The sequence below is a fragment of the Budorcas taxicolor genome, chromosome 5 (genome assembly GCF_023091745.1).
Source record: "Budorcas taxicolor isolate Tak-1 chromosome 5, Takin1.1, whole genome shotgun sequence".
Lineage (NCBI taxonomy): Eukaryota > Metazoa > Chordata > Mammalia > Artiodactyla > Bovidae > Budorcas > Budorcas taxicolor.
The window spans coordinates 144,155,871-144,177,131 of NC_068914.1; the positions used below are offsets into that span (position 1 = coordinate 144,155,871).

A 21,261-nucleotide genomic window follows, 5' to 3' on the forward strand; every position below is an offset into this window, starting at 1 on the left:
TCAGGAAGATCCCCTGGAGAAGGAAATGGCAACCCAGTATTCTTGCCTGGAGAATCCCATGGACAGAGAAGACTGGTGATCTACAGTCTATGGGGTGGCAAAAGAGTCAGACACAACTGAGCCACTGAACAACTACAGTCAATATTTAGGTCGAGATCATTACAGAGGCTTCTTCAGTTCAGTTCAGCCACTCAGTCGTGTCCGACTCTTTGTGACCCCATGAATCGCAGCACGCCAGGCCTCCCTGTCCATCACCAACTCCCGTAGTTCACTCAGACTCACGTCCATCGAGTCAGTGATGCCATCCAGCCATCTCATCCTCTGTCGTCCCCTTCTCCTCCTGCCCCCAATCCCTCCCAGCATCAGAGTCTTTTCCAATGAGTCAACTCTTCACATGAGGAGGCCAAAGTACTGGAGTTTCAGCTTTAGCAACATTCCTTCCAAAGAAATCCCAGGGTTGATCTCCTTCAGAATGGACTGGTTGGATCTCCTTGCAGTCCAAGGGACTCTCAAGAGTCTTCTCCAACACCACAGTTCAAAAGCATCAATTCTTCAGCGCTCAGCCTTCTTCACAGTCCAACTCTCACATCCATACATGACCACAAGAAAAACCATAGCCTTGACTAGACGGACCTTAGTCGGCAAGTAATGTCTCTGCTTTTGAATATACTATCTAGGTTGGTCATAACTTTTCTTCTAAGGAGTAAGCGTCTTTTAATTTCATGGCTGCAGTCACCATCTGCAGTGATTTTGGAGCCCCGAAAAATAAAGTCTGACACTGTTTCCTCTGTTTCCCCATCTATTTCCCATGAAGTGATGGGACCAGATGCCATGATCTTCGTTTTCTGAATGTTGAGCTTTAAGCCAACTTTTTCACTCTCCTCTTTCACTTTCATCAAGAGGCTTTTTAGCTCCTCTTCACTTTCTGCCACAAGGGTGGTGTCATCTGCATATCTGAGGTTATTGATATTTCTTCCAGCAATCTTCATTCCAGCTTGTTTCTTCCAGCAGAGTTTCTCATGATGTACTCTGCATAGAAGTGTAATAAGCAGTGTGACAATATACAGCCTTGACATACTCCTTTTCCCATTTGGAACCAGTCTGTTGTTCCATGTCCAGTTCTAACTGTTGTTTCCTGACCTGCATACAGATTTCTCAAGAGGCAGGTTAGGTGGTCTGGTATTCTCATCTCTTTCAGAATTTTCCACAATTTATTGTGATCCACACAGTCAAAGGCTCAGAACGTGTTATGTCTGAGTTGTGTTTAGAAGAGCTGTGACTGTTGGCCACAATGAGAGTGGAAGCAAGAAAAGATATTTAAGGAACAATGTACACAAAGAGATAAAATTACAAAATACCATGGAATGTTGGGAAACACTAGCTATGTTGCATTCAGTTCAGTTCAGTTCAGTCACTCAGTCGTGTCCAACTCTTTGCCACCCTATGAATCACAGCACGCCAGGTCTCCCTGTCCATCACCAACTCCCGGAGTTCATTCAGACTTATGTCCATCGAGTCAGTGATGCCATCCAGCCATCTCATCATCTGCCGTCCCCTTCTCCTCCTGCCCCCAATCCCTCCCAGCATCAGAGTCTTTTCCAATGAGTCAACTCTTTGCATCAGGTGGCCAAAGTACTGGAGTTTCAGCTTCAGCATCATTCCCTCCATAGAAATCCTAGGGCTGATCTCCTTCAGAACGGATTGGTTGGATCTCCTTGCAGTCCAAGGGACTCTCAAGAGTCTTCTCCAACACCACAGTTCAAAAGCATCAATTCTTCAGCACTGAGCTTTCTTCACAGTCCAACTCTCACATCCATACATGACCACAGGAAAAACCATAGCCTTGACTAGACAAACCTTTGTTGGCAAAGTAATGTCTCTGCTTTTTCATATGCTGTCTAGGTTGGTCATATGTTGCATTAGTCATGTCCAACTCTTTCCGACTCTATGGACGACGGCCCACCAGGCTCCCCTGTCCAAGAGCTTTCCCAGGCAAGAATATCGGAGTCGGTTACCATGACCTCCTCCAGGGGATCTTACCAATCCAGAAATCGAACCTGCATCTCCTGTGTCTCCTGCATTGGCAGGCAGGTTCTTTATCACTAGCATCACATAGGAAGGAAAGTTAAATATGACAGAAATGGGATAAGCCTTCAGAAGCGAGGGGAGAAAGCAGAGGTTTGCAATGATTTGATGCAATGATTAGTGAACGAATTTTGTATCACCTGGGGGAAAAGATAAGCACCCAAAAGGTGAACAAAACATTTGTAAAATTTTCTTCTATGGCCAACACAAAATCATCATTGGTTGAAAACTGACTTTTTTAAATCACAAATCAGAGAACCCAGGACTTCTCTTCCTTTCTTTTCAGACAGACGATGAAGGTTGTTTCACACAACTAGTAAATGCTAAATCACTTCAGCTGAAACAAAAAGGATATGAGAACACATTAGAAGTGGAAGCCAAGGTCAGAGAGGAGGGAACAGGTTTGTATTATTATTAAATGTGTATTAATTTGTTGAACATTTATTAAATATTCAATCCATGTAAAATACTTTCTAGTTTCTGGGGACTATGTTAGTGATATGGTGTCTGCCCTCAAGGAATTAGGAATCTAAAAAGAAATTATACATATAAATGGCTATGTATATATGTATCTATGTATTATATATGACCATAATAAAATCTGGAGGCTTCCCAGGTAGCGCTAGTGATAAAGAAACTGCCTCCCAGATCCCCTGGAGGAGGGAATAGCAACCCACTCCAGCACTCTTGCATGGAGAATCCCATCAACAGAGGAACTTGGCGGGCTATGGTCCATAGGGTCGCAAGGAGTCAGACACGACTGAAGCGACTTGGCCCACACCATAAAGTTTTCACAGGAAGTTAATAAATAAGGGCACAATAAGTGTGAAGAGAGATAGTTTATTCTAATATAGACCAAAAAAAACTTCTAAAAAGTAGCATTTGAGCAGATTTGAATAGAATGGATTGTATTTCGAAACACTAATGCACCAGAAAAGCATAATAAGCATGAAACAAATGTCTTCAGTCCCAAAGGAATCTTTAAAAGTAGGTTGGTTATAAAGGTGTTTAGAAAAGTAAATTGTATACTAGAGAGGTTAGACTTTCTTATGAAAGAATTAGATATCTTCAGCTATATTTAAGGAGAATGACCTAATAAACTATTTTTAAGTTAATTCCAAAAAAAATTCATATAAATAAAATAATTGTTAATTCCAAATAAAATGCTAACTTAACAGAACCCTTAAATATATAAAAAAATAGCAAGTGAACCATACAATGCTAATTACAAGGGAAGGCAATGATAAAAAGTAAAAAAAAAAAAAATCTGTTAATGCTATTAATAGTATGAGTCCATACCCAGAATTATCATAATGCTGTTTTGAATATTATCCACTTTTTAAAAATCATGTTTTCATCACATAGAAAAAAACACAAATTTCACTTTTCTTCAAAGGGATGTCAATCCTAAATGTGATTTAAAACATTTGAGTAAAACTTTTTAGTTTTTTCACCTCAAGCTATTAAATATTTTCCAATTACCATTTAGTAGTTTTATATAGAATATACAGTACTTAGACTACTCAGAGAAAAGAACATGGCATATATTATAATTATACAATGCAAAAGAGGGCTTTGGTTATATTTTTATATTTGTAAAGTTAAAGTTTGATTTAAATAGTCACTTTTATTTTTTTATTGTCATTTCAGTTTAAAAAATATAAGAACAAGAAAAAAAAAAGTTAATTTTAGCAGGCGTGAAAAGGACAGGCTAGATGAAAAATATGTTACAATGTGTTAAATCAGAATACTGTCCAAAATGACCCCAAAGACTACAATTTTGGAGGTCTAGGAAATGAAAATATCATTAACCAAGATAAGGAAAAGATGAGAAAGAATTATGGTGATAAGGATTTGTCTAAGACAATTCATCATAGCTTGGAATATCAAAATGTCAGTTGATTCACTCAATGGACAATTTCAAAAGAAAAGTCTGAGCAAAATCAGGATCCGAAATGTAAATCTGAAACCATTCTTATTGTATTCAGATCATCCTAAGAGAAAAAGCAAGTGTTCTGAAAGTAAGTTAATTATCATTGCTAAATTGAGGCTAGAGGTGGACAAGGAGGGGCTGAAAAACTGAAACAACTACAGTCAGAAGATTAGATAAATAGGCAGAATAAAACTAGAAGACATAGGGTTAGAGAAGGAAATGGCAACCCACTCTGTATGACTAGGTGATTGAGCACACATAGGGTTAGAGTTGGGGGGAATGAAAAAGTAGTTTCTTTTGACAGAGGAAGACTTTAGATAATGGAGGTAAAATACAGATCACACTTCACTGAATGAAAAAGCCCTGGGTATTGGCTATACTTTTCACCATGTGCTGGAAAGAAGGCTTTTGCTGGGGAAGGGGTTTCTGACAGAAATTTAAGAATATTTTTAGGCCAGTGTGAAGAATCAAGTTGTTCCCAGATGGTTGCTGGAGGGGAGCAAATCAGAGCAAGATCTCTGAGGAAATGAGGAAAAAATCTCCTCAAGAACATGGATGGAACAAGCAGGATATTTGTGAAATGAGAGAATTGAGGAATTATAGATGTCAATGAAAGAATAAGAGTATATGGATGGTTTTTTCTTAATAATGGAGTGAAGCTGGGATGGGATAGGAGGTGAGGTGAACAGAACATATAGAACAGTTCAACTTTTCTGAATTATTCTTCAGGGTTGGAACTAACCGGACATGGATCAAGTGAAATCACAAACACCTTAAGCAAACTGAAATTTACTAAAGTGGATTCACATTACAGACGTGGGCTTCCTTTCTTTGGGCAGGTAAAGTTTCTTTTCAATATAACCATATTTGGGGGCATGTGACTTATCGGAAAACCAAGTTTTATATCAAAACTTATCTTTTAAATGAATCAAAATTCTTTTATTATACAAAAGCAAAATTTATTATAAAAACAAACATTTATTTAGAGTGAGTAAAGAAATTATAAAAACTTTAAAGGCAAACGCCTTATATACGGCTTCACTGGTGGCTCAGCAGTAAAGACTCTACCCGCCAAGCAGGAGACCTGGGTTTGATCCGAGTCAGGAAAATTCCCTGGAGAAGGAAATAGTAACCCACTGCAGGAGATCCCATGGACAGAGAAGCCTAGCAGGTTACAGTCCACGGGGTCGCAAAAGGTCGGACACAACTGAGCAACAGTGACAACAAAAACAAAAAGAAGCCTTATAATGAGATACAGAACAACAAAGATGAAGAAAGCTGGGGAAGGTAACACCGTGAATCTACTGTTGGCAGTTCTCGATTAAACGCTCATAAGTTATCTAAACAGAAATGTCAAAAAGCAAAATATTTTAGAGCCCAGAAAACAAATCTTACTTTTATATTCTAAGATCTTCATTAGATGACAATGGCCAAGGTGTCAAGAAGTGAACACAATAGAGTGGAAAATGTTATTGCTATATAACACCTGAAATCAGTTTTCACTTTCTTATTTCTCTTTCCTACTTCTAGGTTCTTCTAGTTGATGAGAAGGATCAGCCAATCCCCAGTGAGACTGTAGTGGTCAATGTGGATATGTTTCAGTACAGTGCCAGATTTACTACAAATGAGCACGGTTTGGTGAACATTTCCATTGATACCAGTAACTTCACATCTTCTTTCATTTCAGTTGGGGTAAGTGGAAATCTAAATACAAAATAAGAAATAAAAAATTCTGTCAGAAAGTTTTCACTTTAGACTTTATGACATGATCTAGTTTCAGGAGACATTTATTAAACCATCTTGACAGTCCCTTGAAAATCCAACATTTTTATAGCTTTATTACAAACTCGATTTTAATTATTTCTTTAGTAAACCACTATTTTCATTTTGTGTGAAATATTATAATGTCCTTATGCAATGTACAACCATAAGGATATTAAGAAAAAGTTATTGATCTTGATTATGAGTGAATGTGACTAAATTCATACAGTGTAACTTTAAATAAACTTAACAGAAAGTTGTTTATAGGTTACTCTTTATTTTGGAAGGCAGCCTATAATGTAATCGAGTAAGCATGGGTCTTAAAAAATCTTCAGCAAATGACAGAGTGACGTTATATACATATATATATATATATAATGTTAATAAAAATAACTTACTTAAGACCTTTATTCTATCCATTAGGTCACTTACAAACAGAATAGCTACTGTTTTGATAGCAGATGGGTTGAAGAATCTCACATACCAGCAATGCATACTGCAACACATATTTTCTCCCCAAGCAAGAGTTACATTCAGCTTGAACCTGTGGCTGGTACTGTCACCTGTGGGCAAACACAGGAGATTCGGGTGCACTACATCCTGAATGGACAGATTCTGACAGATGAAACGGAATTAACCTTTTATTATTTGGTAAGACTAAAAGCCACTGTAGCTCTTCCTAATTATATAAACCCTAAAAAGATTGCTATTTAGTTGCTAAGTCATGTCTGACTCTCTGCAACTGGGATCTCCCAGGTAAGAATAATGGAATGGGTTGCCATGTCCTTCTCCAGGGGATCTTCCCAGCTCAGGATCGAACCCAGGTCTCCTGCACTTCAAGCAGATTCTTTTCTACTGAGCCACCAGGGAAGTTCCAACTAAAAAGATAGAATTTGTATCTAAATCAGTCAGTTCAGTTCAGTTCAGTCACTCAGTCATGTCTGACACTTTGCCACCCCATGAATTGCAGCACACCAGGCCTCCCTGTCCATCACCAACTCCCGTAGTTCACTCAGACTCACGTCCATCGAGGCAGTGATGCCATCCAGCCATCTCATCCTCTGTCGTCCCCTTGTCCTCCTGCCCACAATCCCTCCCAGCATCAGAGTCTTTTCCAATGAGTCAACACTTCGCATGAGGTGGCCAAAGTACTGGAGTTTCAGCTTTAGCATCATTCCCTCCAAAGAAATCCCAGGGCTGCTCTCCTTCAGAATGGACTGGTTGGATCTCCTTGCTGTAATGCCCTTTATATCAATATAATTTGTTTCTGTGTTTATCAGTGAAAAAAAGTTGCTTCCTAGCAAATTAATGCTTTAATTTTTCATTCATGTTCTAGTCTCCCCTGAAACTTTAAGTTTTTTCATTTTTTTCTGAGTTCCATTGGAAAATTATTGAACAGAAGAGGAAAACACTTAGGCAACATATTAGTCAGAAAGAATGTTTTATCTTAGAACTCAGTAGATCAATAGACAAAAGACAAAAATCAAAACAGTCAATAGAAAATAAAATGTATAAACAATCTTTAGGAAAAATGTTGAATTTTACATTAATTGGAGAAGTGAAAATTTTAAAAATAAAGCAGTAGACTTTTACTCCTATAAAAGTTCTAAATAATTTACAAGTTCAAGAATTTGTGTGTGACTATAGGCAAAAGTACACTGACAGGCATATTATAAGTTGGTATGATACTTTTGGGGTCAGTATACCTATTTACGTCCAAAAATTAGAAATATTCAAAGCTGGTAATTACCCAAGTAAGACTTTTGAACAAAAAAAAAACCTTATGTGTTAGAAAATTCTGTATAGGAACATATAATATATATAGTATTTTTGTAATTCTAAAAAAAGTAAAATAATTGACAGTAAGTTAGAATCCTAGTTTTATTGCTTCCTAGTTATATGACCTCAGGTCATTTACTTAATCTCACCTGTAAAGAATAATGTCAATCATCTCATAGAGTTATTGTTGTGATCCACACAATCAGAGGCTTTAACGGTAGTCAATAAAGCAGAGGTAGATTATTTCTGGAATTTTCTTGTTTTTTCAATGATCCAGTGGATGTTGGCAATTTGATGTCTGGTTCCTCTGGTTCCTTTTCTAAATCCAGCTTGAACATCTGGAAGTTCTCTGTTCACATACTGTTGAAGCCTTGCTTGAAGGATTTTGAGAATAACCTTGCTAGCATGTGTACTGAGTACAACTGTGCAGTGTAGTTTGAATATTCTTTCGCATTGCCTTTCTTTGGGATTGGAATGAAAACTGACCTTTTCCAGTCCTGTGGCCACTGCTGAGTTTTCCAAATTTGCTGGCATATTGAGTGCAGCACTTTCACAGCATCATCTTTTGGATTTGAAATAGCTCAGCTGGAATTTCATCACCTCCACTAGCTTGGTTCATAGTAACACATCCTAAGTTCTGCTTGACTTCACACCCCAGGTTGTCTGATTCTAGGTGAGTGATTACACCATCGTGGTTAGGGTCAGGCAGGAAGAGAAGGGGACAACAGAGGATGAGATGGCTCGATAGCATCACCAACTCAATGGACATGAGTTTGGGTAAACTCTAGAAGTTAGTGATGGACAGGGAGGCCTGGCATGCTGCGGTTCATGGAGTTGCAAAGAGTCAGACATGACTGAGTGACTGAACTGGACTGAACTGAAGCCCTTTTTTATACAGTTCTTCTGTATGTTCTAGAGGCTTTCTTGGTGGCTCAGATGGTAAAACATCTGCCTGCAATGTGGCAGACCAGGGTTCAATCCCTGGGTCGGGAAGATCCTCTGGAGAAGGAAATGCCAACCCACTCCAATACCCTTGCCTGGAAAATCCCATGGACAGCGGGGCCTTGTATGCTATAGTCCATGGGGTTGCAAAGAGTCAGACACAACTGAGTGACTTCACTTTCTGTATATTCTTACCAACTCTTCTTAACATCTTCTGCTTCTGTTAGATTCACACCATTTCTTTCCTTTATTGTGCCCATCTTTGCATGAATTGCTACCTTGGTGTATTTAATTTTCTTGAATACTTATGCTTCATTGACTACACTGAAGCCTTTGGCACAGTTTTCCACAACAAACTGTGGAAAATTCTGAAAGAGATGGGAATACAAGATCAGCTTATCTGCCTCCTGAGAAACCTGTATGCAGCTCAAGAAGCAACAGTTAGAACCAGACATGAAACAATGGACTGGTTCAAAATTGGGAAAAGAATATGTCAAGGTCGTATATTGTCACCCTGCCCATTTAACTTATATGCAGTGTGCATCATGTGAAGCGCCAGTATGGATGAAGTACAAGCTGGAAGCAAGATTGTTGAGAGAAATATCAACAACCTCAGATATGCAGATGACACCACCCTAATGGAAGAAAGCAAAGAGGAACTAAAGAGCCTCTTGATGAAGGTTAAAGAGGAGAGTGAAAAAGCTGGCTTAAAACTCAACATTCAAAAAACTAAAATCATGGCATCCAGTCCCATCACTTCATGGCAAATAGATGGGGAAATAATGGAAACAGTGACAGGCTTTATTTTCTTGGACTCCAAAGTCACTGCAGATGGTGACTGCAGCCATGAAATTAAAAGATGCTTGCTCCTGGAAGAAAAGCTATGACAAACCTAGACAGTGTGTTAAAAAGCAGAGACATCACTTTACCTACAAAGGTGCATATAGTCAAAGCTCTGGTTTTTCCAATAGTCATGTACGGATTAGAGAGGCAGACCATAAAGAAGGCTAAGCGCCAAAGAATTGATGCCTTCAAGCTGTGGTGCTAGAGAAGACTCTTGAAAGTCCCTTGGACAGCATGGATATCAAACTGGTCAGTCCTAAAGGAAATCAACCCTGAATATTGATTGGAAAGACTGATGCTGAAGCTGAGGCTCCTCTACTTTGGCCGCCTGATGCAAAGAGCTGACTCATTGGAAAAAATCTTGATGCTGGGAAAGATTGAGGGCAGAAGGAGAAGAGGGTAACAGAGGATGAGATGGTTGGATGGCATCATCGACTTAATGGACATGAGTTTGAGCAAACTCTGTGAGATGGTGAAGGACAGGGAGGCCTGGTGAGCCGCAGTCCATGGGATTGCAAATAATCAGGCACAACTGAGCAACGAAACAACAGCAACATAGAGTTATTGCCAGAATTAAAGAAAAATCTTAAAATTATTTAGTTCAGTACCAGATACATGGAAAGTGTAAATGCTTGTAATTTTTTGCTGTTTTTTAAAATAAAGGCAGCAATAGATAATACTTAATTATATTTTATATCTCCTTTCACTATATATTGCTTTGCATATAATAGATGCTTAAAATATATGTTGAAAGAATATGTAAATTTAAAATATTAATATCCAAGATAAGTAGTAAATAGTAAGAAAATTCTAAAACATTGTAAAATTACATGTTTGTGATTTAAAGTATATTGTTTGAAGTTTATTACTTAAACTACACATATTGGAAAATATTGGAAGAGAAATTTAGTAAACAAAAGTAACTTTTGGGTTGAAATAGTGAGATTCTTGTTATTTGTGAATTATAAATATGTTATTTGTATATTATAAATATGTAAGTTTAAAAACTACCCTTTAAAATGATACTAAACATATTTCCCTCTGTCTTCAGATCAAAGCAAGAGGAAGCATCGCTCAATCAGGAACCCATGTGTTATCCATTAAACAAGGAGAGTGTAAGTATTTTCAGGATTTCCTATTTTTTTTCTCTTAAATTGCCCTAAACACTTTAGCTATTTCTTACATCAGAGCAAATGGCTACCAACTTTCTTCCATCAACCAAAGATGGGGAAGCTGATTTTAAAAATAAGAATACTAGGTTCATTTTAGTACTTTTTAAAATCCTTTTTATAATGTTTCTATATTTTAAATTTTATTTCTAAAGTAAAATATATTCATTTTATTATTAAATTTTTTAATGCAGAAAATAACTGAAAAATGAAAATAATCACCAAAGAAATATTTTACTCTGTATGATTTTGTATTAGTTTCTTATTGCTTCTGTAGGAAGCTTGCTGGCTAAAATCCACACAAATTTACTTTCTTGTAGTTCTGTAGAAAGAAGTCTTACTGGGCTAACATCAAGGTGTCAGCAGAATTAAATTCCTTCTGGAACTCCAGAGGATTACCTGTTTCCTCACCTTTTGCAGCTTCTAAAGACCTCCTGCATTCCTAAATTTATGGCTTCTTCTATCTTAAGTGCTAGCAACACACCATCTTCAAGTCTCTCACTTGTATTCCTGCCTCTCTCTTTTAGATCATACTTTCCTTCTGGATCTTCTTGAATCATAAATATCCATTAATATCTGTTAATTAACTTTTCAAGGAATACTCTATTACCAAAGATAAGTATGTTTAGTCTTTTTGTTACATATCCCCAGGCTAAATCTCATAAGTAGCGTCCCTTTATTTCTGTTCATTTGAATTATAGGCTGTCAGTTTACTAAAACAATTTTTATTTTTAAAAAAAGCATATTTGGAAAGATCAAAAAGTCCATTCACCCAAGGTGAGTGAATATTTTCAAGAAAAATAAAGAATATGTATTATAAAGATTAGAACATATTTGTCTTTTATTTTTGACACACCATTTCTCACATTAGTACCTGACACACAGTGAGTATGCAATACATATTTTTTAACTAATTCATAAATGAAGATTAAGAAATTTCTTTATGATTTACAACTGTTAAATTTTTTGGAAAAAAAGTTTCCCCATCAAAACTATACTTCAAGAGAGTCTATCTTCCTATCTTGCTATAGCTCATAATAGGAGCTTTGCATAAAAACATTAATAAAACATGATCATTGCCCTCAAGAGGCTATATTTTTTGGGCACTCTTCTGCTTATATGTTTGAATAAATCCCATTCTTTACTAAAAATTCTAATGGAAGAACTTAGAATTAAGCACTATTTCTTTATTTTGTAAAGTAGAAAAACTGCTAGCCAAAAAAAAAAAAAAGTCTCAACTTGCTTAAGATAAACTGCTGTGCCAAGAAGGGTCTCTTTTCACTCCATTTCTCTAGTGGCCCTTTATCTCTTTTTATTTAAGCAGCTCAACACAACATAAAGCCAGCATTGCACTTCAACATTCTTCAGAATTTTCCAAATGAAGATTGATTTTTATTTAATCTCCTAACTCTATTTATTCACCACCTTTGTTGAAATAATCATAAAAAGCTGGATTAAAAAGACCTTTATAATTAATCATGACTTTTAGATTGTGCTTAAAATCTTGTAATTCTTTGAATTTCAAATTCATCTGTTATTAAATTTCTACTAACTCTATCACTAAATGAAAGCTTTTTTTTCTAGTCTATCCATTTTTCCAGCAGCATGAGACAACCAAGGCCATAATAAAGACATACCACTCTAAACCCTGCTCATCACAGATTCTCCTTAGGTCCATAAAATCTCTTTTCTAGATAAAAACTCTCTTACTAAATTTTTTTATTCCTTAAAAAAATTGAATTCAGGTACTCAAATATGGAACAGTCTCTCTAATTTTCCATTTATCATGGATTTTTATGGGACTGAACATTATCTTGGTTTTTCAAGAGCAGGTAAGTTTGTTCCCAATAGCATATCAAAAGCCAAATTTCCTCTTGAGGAAATTTCTTCAAAATTAGTTCCTGCTTCCCTTGTGACTCAACTGGTAGAGAATCTGCCTGCAATGCAGGAGACCTAGGTTTGATCCCTGGACTGGGAAAATCCCCTAGAGAAGAGAAAAGCTACCCTTTCAGTATCCTGGCCTGGAGAATTTCATAAACTGTATAGTCCATGGGGTCACAGAGAGTCAGACACGACTGAGAAACTTTCAGTTCGGTTCAGTTCAGTTCAGTCTCTCAGTCGTGTCCAACTCTTTGTGACCCCATGAATCGCAGCACGCCAGGCCTCCCTGTTCATCACCATCTCCAGGAGTTCACTCAGACTCATGTCCATCGAGTCCGTGATGCCATCCAGCCATCTCATCCTCAATGAGTCAACTGTTCACATGAGGTGGCCAAAGTATTGGAGTTTCAGCTTTAGCATCATTCCTTCCAAAGAAATCTCAGGGCTGATCTCCTTCAGAATGGACTGGTTGCATCTCCTTGCAGTCCAAGGGACTCTCAAGAGTCTTCTCCAACACCACAGTTCAAAAGCATCAATTCTTCAGCGCTCAGCCTTCTTCACAATCCAACTCTCACATCCATACATGACCACAGGAAAAACCATAGCCTTGACTAGATGGACCTTAGTCGGCAAAGTAATGTCTCTGCTTTTGAATATGCTATCTAGGTTGGTCATAAATTTTCTTCCAGGGAGTAAGCGTCTTTTACTTTCATGGCTGCAGTCACCATCTGCAGTGATTTTGGAGCCCTGAAAAAAAAAAGTCTGACACTGTTTCCACTGTTTCCCTATCTATTTCCCATGAAGTGATGGGACCGGATGCTATGATCTTCATTTTCTGAATGTTGAGCTTTAAGCCAACTTTTTCACTCTCCTCTTTCACTTTCATCAAGAGGCTTTTTAGCTCCTCTTCACTTTCTGCCATAAGGGTGGTGTCATCTGCATATCTGAGGTTATTGATATTTCTCCCAGCAATCTTCATTCCAGCTTGTGTTTCTTCCAGTCCAGCGATTCTCATGATGTACTCTGCATAGAAGTGTAATAAGCAGGGTGACAATATACAGCCTTGATGTACTCCTTTTCCCATTTGGAACCAGTCTGTTGTTCCATGTCCAGTTCTAACCGATGCTTCCTGACCTGCATACAGATTTCTCAAGAGGCAGGTTAGGTGGTCTGGTATCCCCATCTCTTTCAGAATTTTCCACAGTTTCTTGTGATCCACACAGTCAAAGGCTTTGGCATAGTCAATAAAGCAGAAATAGATGTTTTTCTGGAACTAACTTACACTAATAGAATTTAAATCCTACATAGTATATTAAGTATCTTGAGAGGTGAAATGGGGAGAAGGAAGTGTCTCCGTAAGATAAAGCATACTTTATTTTGATGATAGCTATGTAAATGGTTGTTTTTCCATTTGTCTCAGATTTCTGGGAAGCTGTTAAATTTAAGCACTCTAGTGTTTAATCATTCATTATGGCATCTTAATAATTAATTCCTGTCTATGTTTAGCCCTGCTTCAGAAATTTAATTTCATATGGTTTTAGTTTTATTACTTCAATTTTTTTTTACTAATTCATTTTCTAAATTTATTTTTAATTGGAGGATAATTGCTTTCCAATGGCATATTGGTTTCTGCCATACAAAAATATGAACCAGCCACTAGTTCACATTTATTTTAACCCTGCTGTTTTGTGTATTTTCCCCACAAGTTGCCCTCAAATATTCTATAGATGTATAAGACAACAGCTTTAAAATAAATGTATGCTACAAAGATTAGACAGAACAAGATTCAAGGTGCGTGAATTAAACACTATGTAATTCACACAGAAAACAACTGAAATAGATGCATTATAAAAATCAGAGGCATACTATATTTTGTACATGATTATGTGTACCTGTGCTTTTGCTTAGTCACTCAGTCATGTCTGACTCTTTTCAGTCCCAGGGACTGTAGCCTGCCAGGTTCCTCTGTCCATGGAGATTCTCCAGGCAAGGATACTGGAGTGGGTTGCCATGCCCTCGTCCAGGGTGTCTTCCCAACTCAGGGATTGAACCCAGGTCTCCCACGTTGCAGGCGGATTCTTTACCAGCTGAGCCACTAGGGACACCCATGTGTACCTGTATCTCTGCTCTACTGTAAATGGCCTGAAGGTAAAGACTGTGTTGCATTCTTTGACTTGCCCTCATGCATATGACAGGCTTCCCTGGACATGACTGAGCGACTAAGCACATTCATATGACAAAACTTGTGCTGACTGTATCATAGAGATCATTAAAGATGTCTAGAAGTTCTGCTCTCTTGACTTCTTAATGTCTTTTTTTTAATTTAAAAATACTTACTAAATGTTCTTTCTTTCTTAAGCAGAGGAAATTAACAATATAATCTACATCTTTAAGGAAAATAATATCAGTAGTTCAGCATATGTTTACTGAATACTACTGCGTAGAATCTGCCTGCAATGCAGGAGATCCAGATTCGATCCCTAGGTGGGGAAAATCCCTTGGAAAAGGGAATGGCAACCCACTCCAGTATTCTTGCCTGAAGAATTCCATAGACAAAGGAGCCTGGAGGGCTACAATCCATGGAGTCACATAGAGTCAGACATGACTGAGAGACTAACACTTTCACTTTCACTGCAAGCGCAATGGCATAAAGGCAAGTCTTTTTGTAACGTTAGTACACTCCACCTGTAAATAAGTAAAATAATTTGAGAGGCTCCTCTTTATAAAACTGAAGGTCTTCCCTCTTCCTAATCTATTATCTTGAACTTTCTTTACTTTGCAGTAAAAGGGATATTTTCCTTCTCCTTCCGAGTGAAATCAAACATTGCTCCTATAGCCCAGTTACTTGTTTATACCATTTTACCTAATGGAGAAGTTGTCGCAGATACTGAGATGCTCGACATTGAAAACTGTTTTGCCAATAAGGTGGGTGTTTTGTTTAAGCCCAGTCCTTTTCTTCATCTCCTCTTTTTGAAGCATGGAAAATAAGTAACTTATGTTCACTAAAAGACAGTCAGGTGGTGCTTCTAAAACTTTCTGCCAAAGGATCTCTAACAGCAGAGAATGATAACAAAACCTGAGCAGTCTAATGGAGTAGTTCAAAGCAGGTGGCCATTAGCACGATTTCTTGCAAGTCTATTGTTTTATCTGAAAATTCATGAGGAATTCAAAATATATTCTAGGGACTTCCCTGGGGTGTGTGCTGTGTGCTAAATTGCTTCACTCAGTCCAACTCTTTGTGACCCTATGGACCATAGCCCACCAGGCTCCTCTGTCTATGGGATTCTCCAGGCATGAATACTGGAGTGGGTTGCCATGCCCTCCTCCAGGGGATCTTTCTGGTCCAGGGATCAAACCCGCATCTCTTACCTGCATTGCAGGTGGATTCTTGATTACTAGCACCACCTGGGAAGCCTGGGGTAGAAGAGTGTTTTAAGATTGTAACAATTGGAAAATTCATTGCTATAATTATATCCTCCTTACAGGTAAATCTGAGCTTCTCCTCAGCCCAAGGCCTTCCAGCCTCAAACACCAGCCTGAAGATCACAGCCGCTCCTTACTCTCTCTGTGGCCTCCGAGCCGTGGACAAGAGTGTCCTGCTAATGAAGCCTGAAGCTGAGCTCTCACCTCAGTCAGTGAGTCCCATCTCAGTCTCGGATATCAGAAAATGCACACATGATATGACCATTTCTGGAAGCTGGAAGTTATACCTGCAAAGGACAAGTTCTTTAGAGTGTCAGGAATAGTGCACTAAGTCACATAAGAGTTTGAATTCTACTTGTTTCTGAAAAAGACATTGCACAAGATGCTTTCCACAGATCATCTCACTTCATTGTCTGCTACGATGTATCAAAGACTGAGCAATCTTGCCCACCTGTGCCTCGCACAGTCCTCATGTGTAAAAGATGCTCAACACATTTTTAATGAGTAAAGAAATGAATAATTCCTTAAGGAGGGCATTATTACCTTTATTTTATGGAATAAGAAAACACAGCAGAGTTAGATTAAGGAACTATAGAAACAATGCACCAAAAAATATATTTTAAAGGTAGAATTTGAACCAAATTTTATTCAATGCCATGTCTAACACACCACAGTTCCAGATAGTATGTGAAATGTCAAATTTTTAAATCTTCTCCAAAGTCCAGGCACTTACTTGTTTTAAGTATGGACAAAAGAGATTTCAATCAAACTTTTAAACATGTTTCTTGGGACTTCCCTGGTGGTCCAATGGATCAGACTCTGCTTCTACTGCAGGGATCTCAGATCCCTGCTTGGGGAATTAAGATCCCATATGCTGCGCAGCACAGCTTAAAAAAAAAAAAAGATGTTTCTTATAATGAATAACTTGTAAAAGAGTTCAGTTTTATAGTCTTCATTGTCCATTTATTTATTTAACAAATATCCACTGCATTTTGACTACAAGATAGTGCTCTGAGAATAAGAGTTCTAATGATGAAAAATAGATGTGATCTTTGACCATGTTAGATTCATAGTCTCATGTGTTAAGCAAGCAAGCAACAAAAACACATCAACATATAGTAGTTCTAAGTGTCGGTAAGTATCATTTAAGGAATAAACAGGATGTTGAGATGAAGAAAACAGTTGAGCAAGTTTTAATGTAGTGATCGAGATCTCTTCTTAGATTGTCAAATAACACGGGCAGGGGCAGGGAATGTAAAGAATGAAAGCAGCATGAAAGTCCTGAGGCCAGAACAAAGGAAACGGTAATGACCTCCCATTAAGTGGTGAGAGAAAAGGATGGTAGAGGCAGTTGGTGGAATGAAAGTCAGGAAGATCATAAGGAGGACCGTGAACCTGGAGTGGAATTAGGCATTGACAGCAAAGTGAAAAGTGAAAGTGAAGTCGTTCAGTCATGTCTGACTCTTTTGTGATCCCATGGACTGTAGCCTACCAGGATCCTCTGTCCATGGGATTTTCCAAGCAAGAGAACTGGAGTGGGTTGCCATTTCCTTCTCCAGGGGATCCTCCCGACCCAGGAATTGAATTGACAGCAAAGGCAATGATATATCAGTGAAGAGTTTAAAGCAGGAGAGCGACAATTTAGATTTACCTAGTTATGAAGAACCAGTTTGCTGTTCAGAGTATGGGAGCAAGAATGAAAGCATGGAAATAGGAGGCTATGGTAGTAGCTTAGATAAGAGATGACAACAGGTCCGCATGGAGTCAATGTGTCTTTAACAGCCTGAATACTGTACGACTGAGCAGGTGGCCTTATGATGGGGCTTCCCAGGTGGTACTAGTGGTAAAGAACCTGCCTGCCAGTGTAGAAGACATAAGAGATGCGGTTCTATCCCTGGAATGGGAAGATCCCCTGGAGGAGGGCATAGCAACCCACTCCAGTATTCTTGCCTGGAGAATCCCATGGACAGAGGAGCCTGGTGGGCTACAGTCCATAGGGTCACAAAGAATCGGACACAACTAACTCAGCACGCACGCACAAGGCAAAAACTGAACTAGAATGAATTTATTTCTGGGTTAACTTTGCATCTAATTTCCTCCTGAGTTAAACTTGGTCCTACAGCAGTAGACTGGGGGAAAAAAAAAAAAACCTGGTAAGAATATAATCACATAAAGTGGGAAAAGGAAACAAATTAAGTATTTACAGAGGTTGTTTCTAGGTGATGGATATGAATGACTTCTGTTCTTTCATAATGCTTCTCTGTGCTTTCTTTTAAAAGTTGGACCTAGGGTCTGTCAAACAGAGTGCAGTATGTCAGAAAGAGAAAAACAAATGTATTAATGCATATATGTAGAGTCTAGAAAAATGGTACTGATGAACTTATTTCCAGGGCAGGAATAGAGACACAGACAGAGAGAATGACATATAGGCACAGGGTGGGGAAGGGGAGAGTGGGGCGAATTGGGAAATTAGGACTGACATATATACACTACCATGTGTAAAATAGCTGGTTAGCAGGAACCTGCTGTAAAGCAGAGGAAGCTCAGCTTGCTGCGACGACCTGGAGGGGTGGGATGAGACGTGAAGTGGGAGGATGTTCCAAGAGGGAGGGGATACATGTATACAAATAGCTGATTCACTTTGTTGTACAGCAGAAGCTAACACCACATTGTAAAGCAATTATACACCAATAAATATAAATAAAATTCAAAAGATAAATTTAAAAAAAAAAGTAGGCATTTGGGCTGGGAGACAAAGAGACTTGAGTTTTAGGCTAAATGACCTCTGAGTGTTTCATCAATGAATTTGATTTCTTTATACATTATTTTCTGTTGTACAACAAAAGGATTGGGATCCATAACCTTTGATATCACTCCATGACTTCTGTGTCATGTTTTATAATGTTGCTGTGGGAGTATTAAATAAACACCAAGATCTCTTAAACTCCAGATTGAACATTATCTCACTTTATAAAATACATAACAGTTTTTCCTTTGTTCTACTTTGCAGGTGTATAATTTGCTATCAGTAAAGAGAACTTTTAGCATGGGATATAGAGACCACATGAATGAAGATGGGGAAAAATGCATCAATGCGGAAGACATAACTCACAGTGGAATCATTTACGCTCCAAAGCAGCTCATCAGTGATGATGATGTTTACAGTATCTTTGAGGTAATTCCTCTTCTTAAAAACACAACCTAAATTGATGTCTACATCATCATCAAGATGGAGAAGAAACGGATTTCTAAGCTCTAGAATCTGATCTTCCTCTCAACCACCAAAAAACAAAGCTATGATTAACAGAAAAATATTGAAATGTCAGAAGGATGGAGAACTTTGTACACACACAAACAGTCAGTCATGAATTTCTCTGGCACTTTAAGAGCAAGGGGTATACTTTTAGGGCCCACAACTTTAACCAAGTTGATCCAAAGCTAGTCATCACCATCATATATCCTCTTGGTGATTCTCAGAGATTCCAATATGTGAGAAAAACAAAGCAAACATTTCCCACAGAGCCTCTGACATCCTTAAAAAAAAAAAGTGAATACTCTGTCAGCAACCACTGTAACAGTCATTTCACAATAAATGAATCAGCAAATGACTGAATACATAAAGTAAAATACTGCAGCCAACAGTTTCAGTGCAGTAAAATTTCAGGTGAATTGAAAGTAGCTGTTCATACAGAAGAATTTATAAAACTTGCAGTAGAAGCATTAGCATGCCTTAGGTACACTAGAGCAAATGTGTATCTTTAACTGCAGTTAGGCAGAGTTATGAAAGGGAAGTTTATCCAAGTTGTGAGATTAAATCTTAGCTGCACCAAAAAGGACTGAAAACACTCTCTATACCTTGAGGAAGCCATGTGTCATACTGCTGTGGAGGTCTGCAGCTTAGCTGAGAGCAGTTTAAACCTCCCTTTTCTGGAGCCTCCAGAATCAGTTGGTGATGGAGGGAGAAAAAGAAGGCTCTTTATTAACTGTTAAATGTTTCTTTCTGACTTCTTTCTCCCTGTCCCATACCACTGCCACCACTGACAACTGTGCTTCAGAGTCCCACAGCTTCCCTAGCACTCTAGAGGACAGCAAGTAGTATTTAACTGTGGCTAATATTGAAGAAGGAGGAAGTCTGTAACAGGAATCAAGGAATCAAGCTACTGTGGATGTCTGCACGGGTGTTTTGCATGCAGAGTTTCAATATGCTTAAAACTGAAAAAGAAAAAAAAACAAAAGGATAAATCACAAAAGGGATGAGCTGAACACAGATATTCAGGCAAAGGCATATTTCCCAATAAAACAAAAACAAAGCAAAGTGTAATGGCTATGAAGAAAAACCTCCAATATGCAACCCTACAATTTCAAATGAAAAGGAACAAAAAACTATTCTCTGCAACAAAGTTAATGTGTGGTTTGAGGCAGGGGGAGGAAGGGAAGAAAAACATCCAAAGCTAAAACACTCAGTTTCTTGGAGGCAAAAGATAATTAAAGGGGCTCCAAGCATACAGGAGACAAAATTCAGAAATAGGAATCAGAAGTAGATTCCAATCCCAACTCCCATTCATTAATTGGATGATCTGGACTCTCTGTGACCCCATTTTCATTTTTATAAAATACCTCTCTTCTCCATTGGGTGGAATTTTCACGATAATCCTGAGTTCTATGTATAATACTAAGGGTATAATACAGATGTAAGAAAATATCCCAGTCTCTAGACTGGATTGCCGATATGCTTTAATAATTATTTTTCTTCCAGTCTGCAGGGTTAAATATTTTTACCAACTCAAAAATCCACAAGCCATATTTTTGCCAGCCGCTTCCATATCCAGGAATGTCTATGAACTATGCATATGGTAAGGGTGAAAGTTATTTATCCACTAAAATAATAGAAGAAAAGTAATGTTTTGCTGGGTTGTGATAAAAAAACATTTTTTAGGTACTGAATGTTATGACTCTGCAGCAATTTCTCAGTAAAATTTCCTCAAATAACTTTTTTCTCTAGGGAAAAAATGAAGCATTATGATTTCTCTGTCTCTCTCTAATCAAAATTAAATACAGTCGTGGTACTTTAAATCCTCTTTATCTACTGTGCCTTCAGTATCTGAATTAGTCAAGATAAGATAAATTATACCGCCTTAGCAAACAAACCCCCACATCTCAGAGTCTAAGCTGCTGCTGCTGCTAAGTCGCTTCAGTTGTGTCCAACTCTGTGCAACCCCATAGATGGCAGCCCACTAGGCTCCTCTGTCCCTGGGATTCTCCAGGCAAGAACACTGGAGTGGGTTGCCATTTCCTTTTCCAATGCATGAAAGTGAAAAGTGAAAGTGAAGTCACCGTCTAAGCACCTAACAGTTAATTTTAATGCTCTCACAAAAACTGCTTGTGAGCCCAGGGGCTGTTCAAAACACCTCCATTGGTCAGAATACTGACCAATCATTGTCAAGG

General features: G+C 38.1%; 1 protein-coding gene across 1 annotated transcript in view; it reads left to right on the forward strand.

Annotated features, from left to right (window-relative positions):
- The window catches only part of LOC128048239 (pregnancy zone protein-like), a 64,057-nt gene that overhangs the window by 13,538 nt on the left and 29,258 nt on the right, over positions 1–21,261 (forward strand). The window contains exons 9-17 of the mRNA XM_052640625.1: positions 2,372–2,486; positions 4,748–4,857; positions 5,549–5,710; positions 6,203–6,430; positions 10,395–10,458; positions 15,176–15,318; positions 15,879–16,028; positions 18,827–18,991; positions 20,573–20,669. Coding sequence (XP_052496585.1) covers positions 2,372–2,486; positions 4,748–4,857; positions 5,549–5,710; positions 6,203–6,430; positions 10,395–10,458; positions 15,176–15,318; positions 15,879–16,028; positions 18,827–18,991; positions 20,573–20,669 — 1,234 coding nt within the window. The remainder of the gene's footprint in view (positions 1–2,371; positions 2,487–4,747; positions 4,858–5,548; positions 5,711–6,202; positions 6,431–10,394; positions 10,459–15,175; positions 15,319–15,878; positions 16,029–18,826; positions 18,992–20,572; positions 20,670–21,261) is intronic.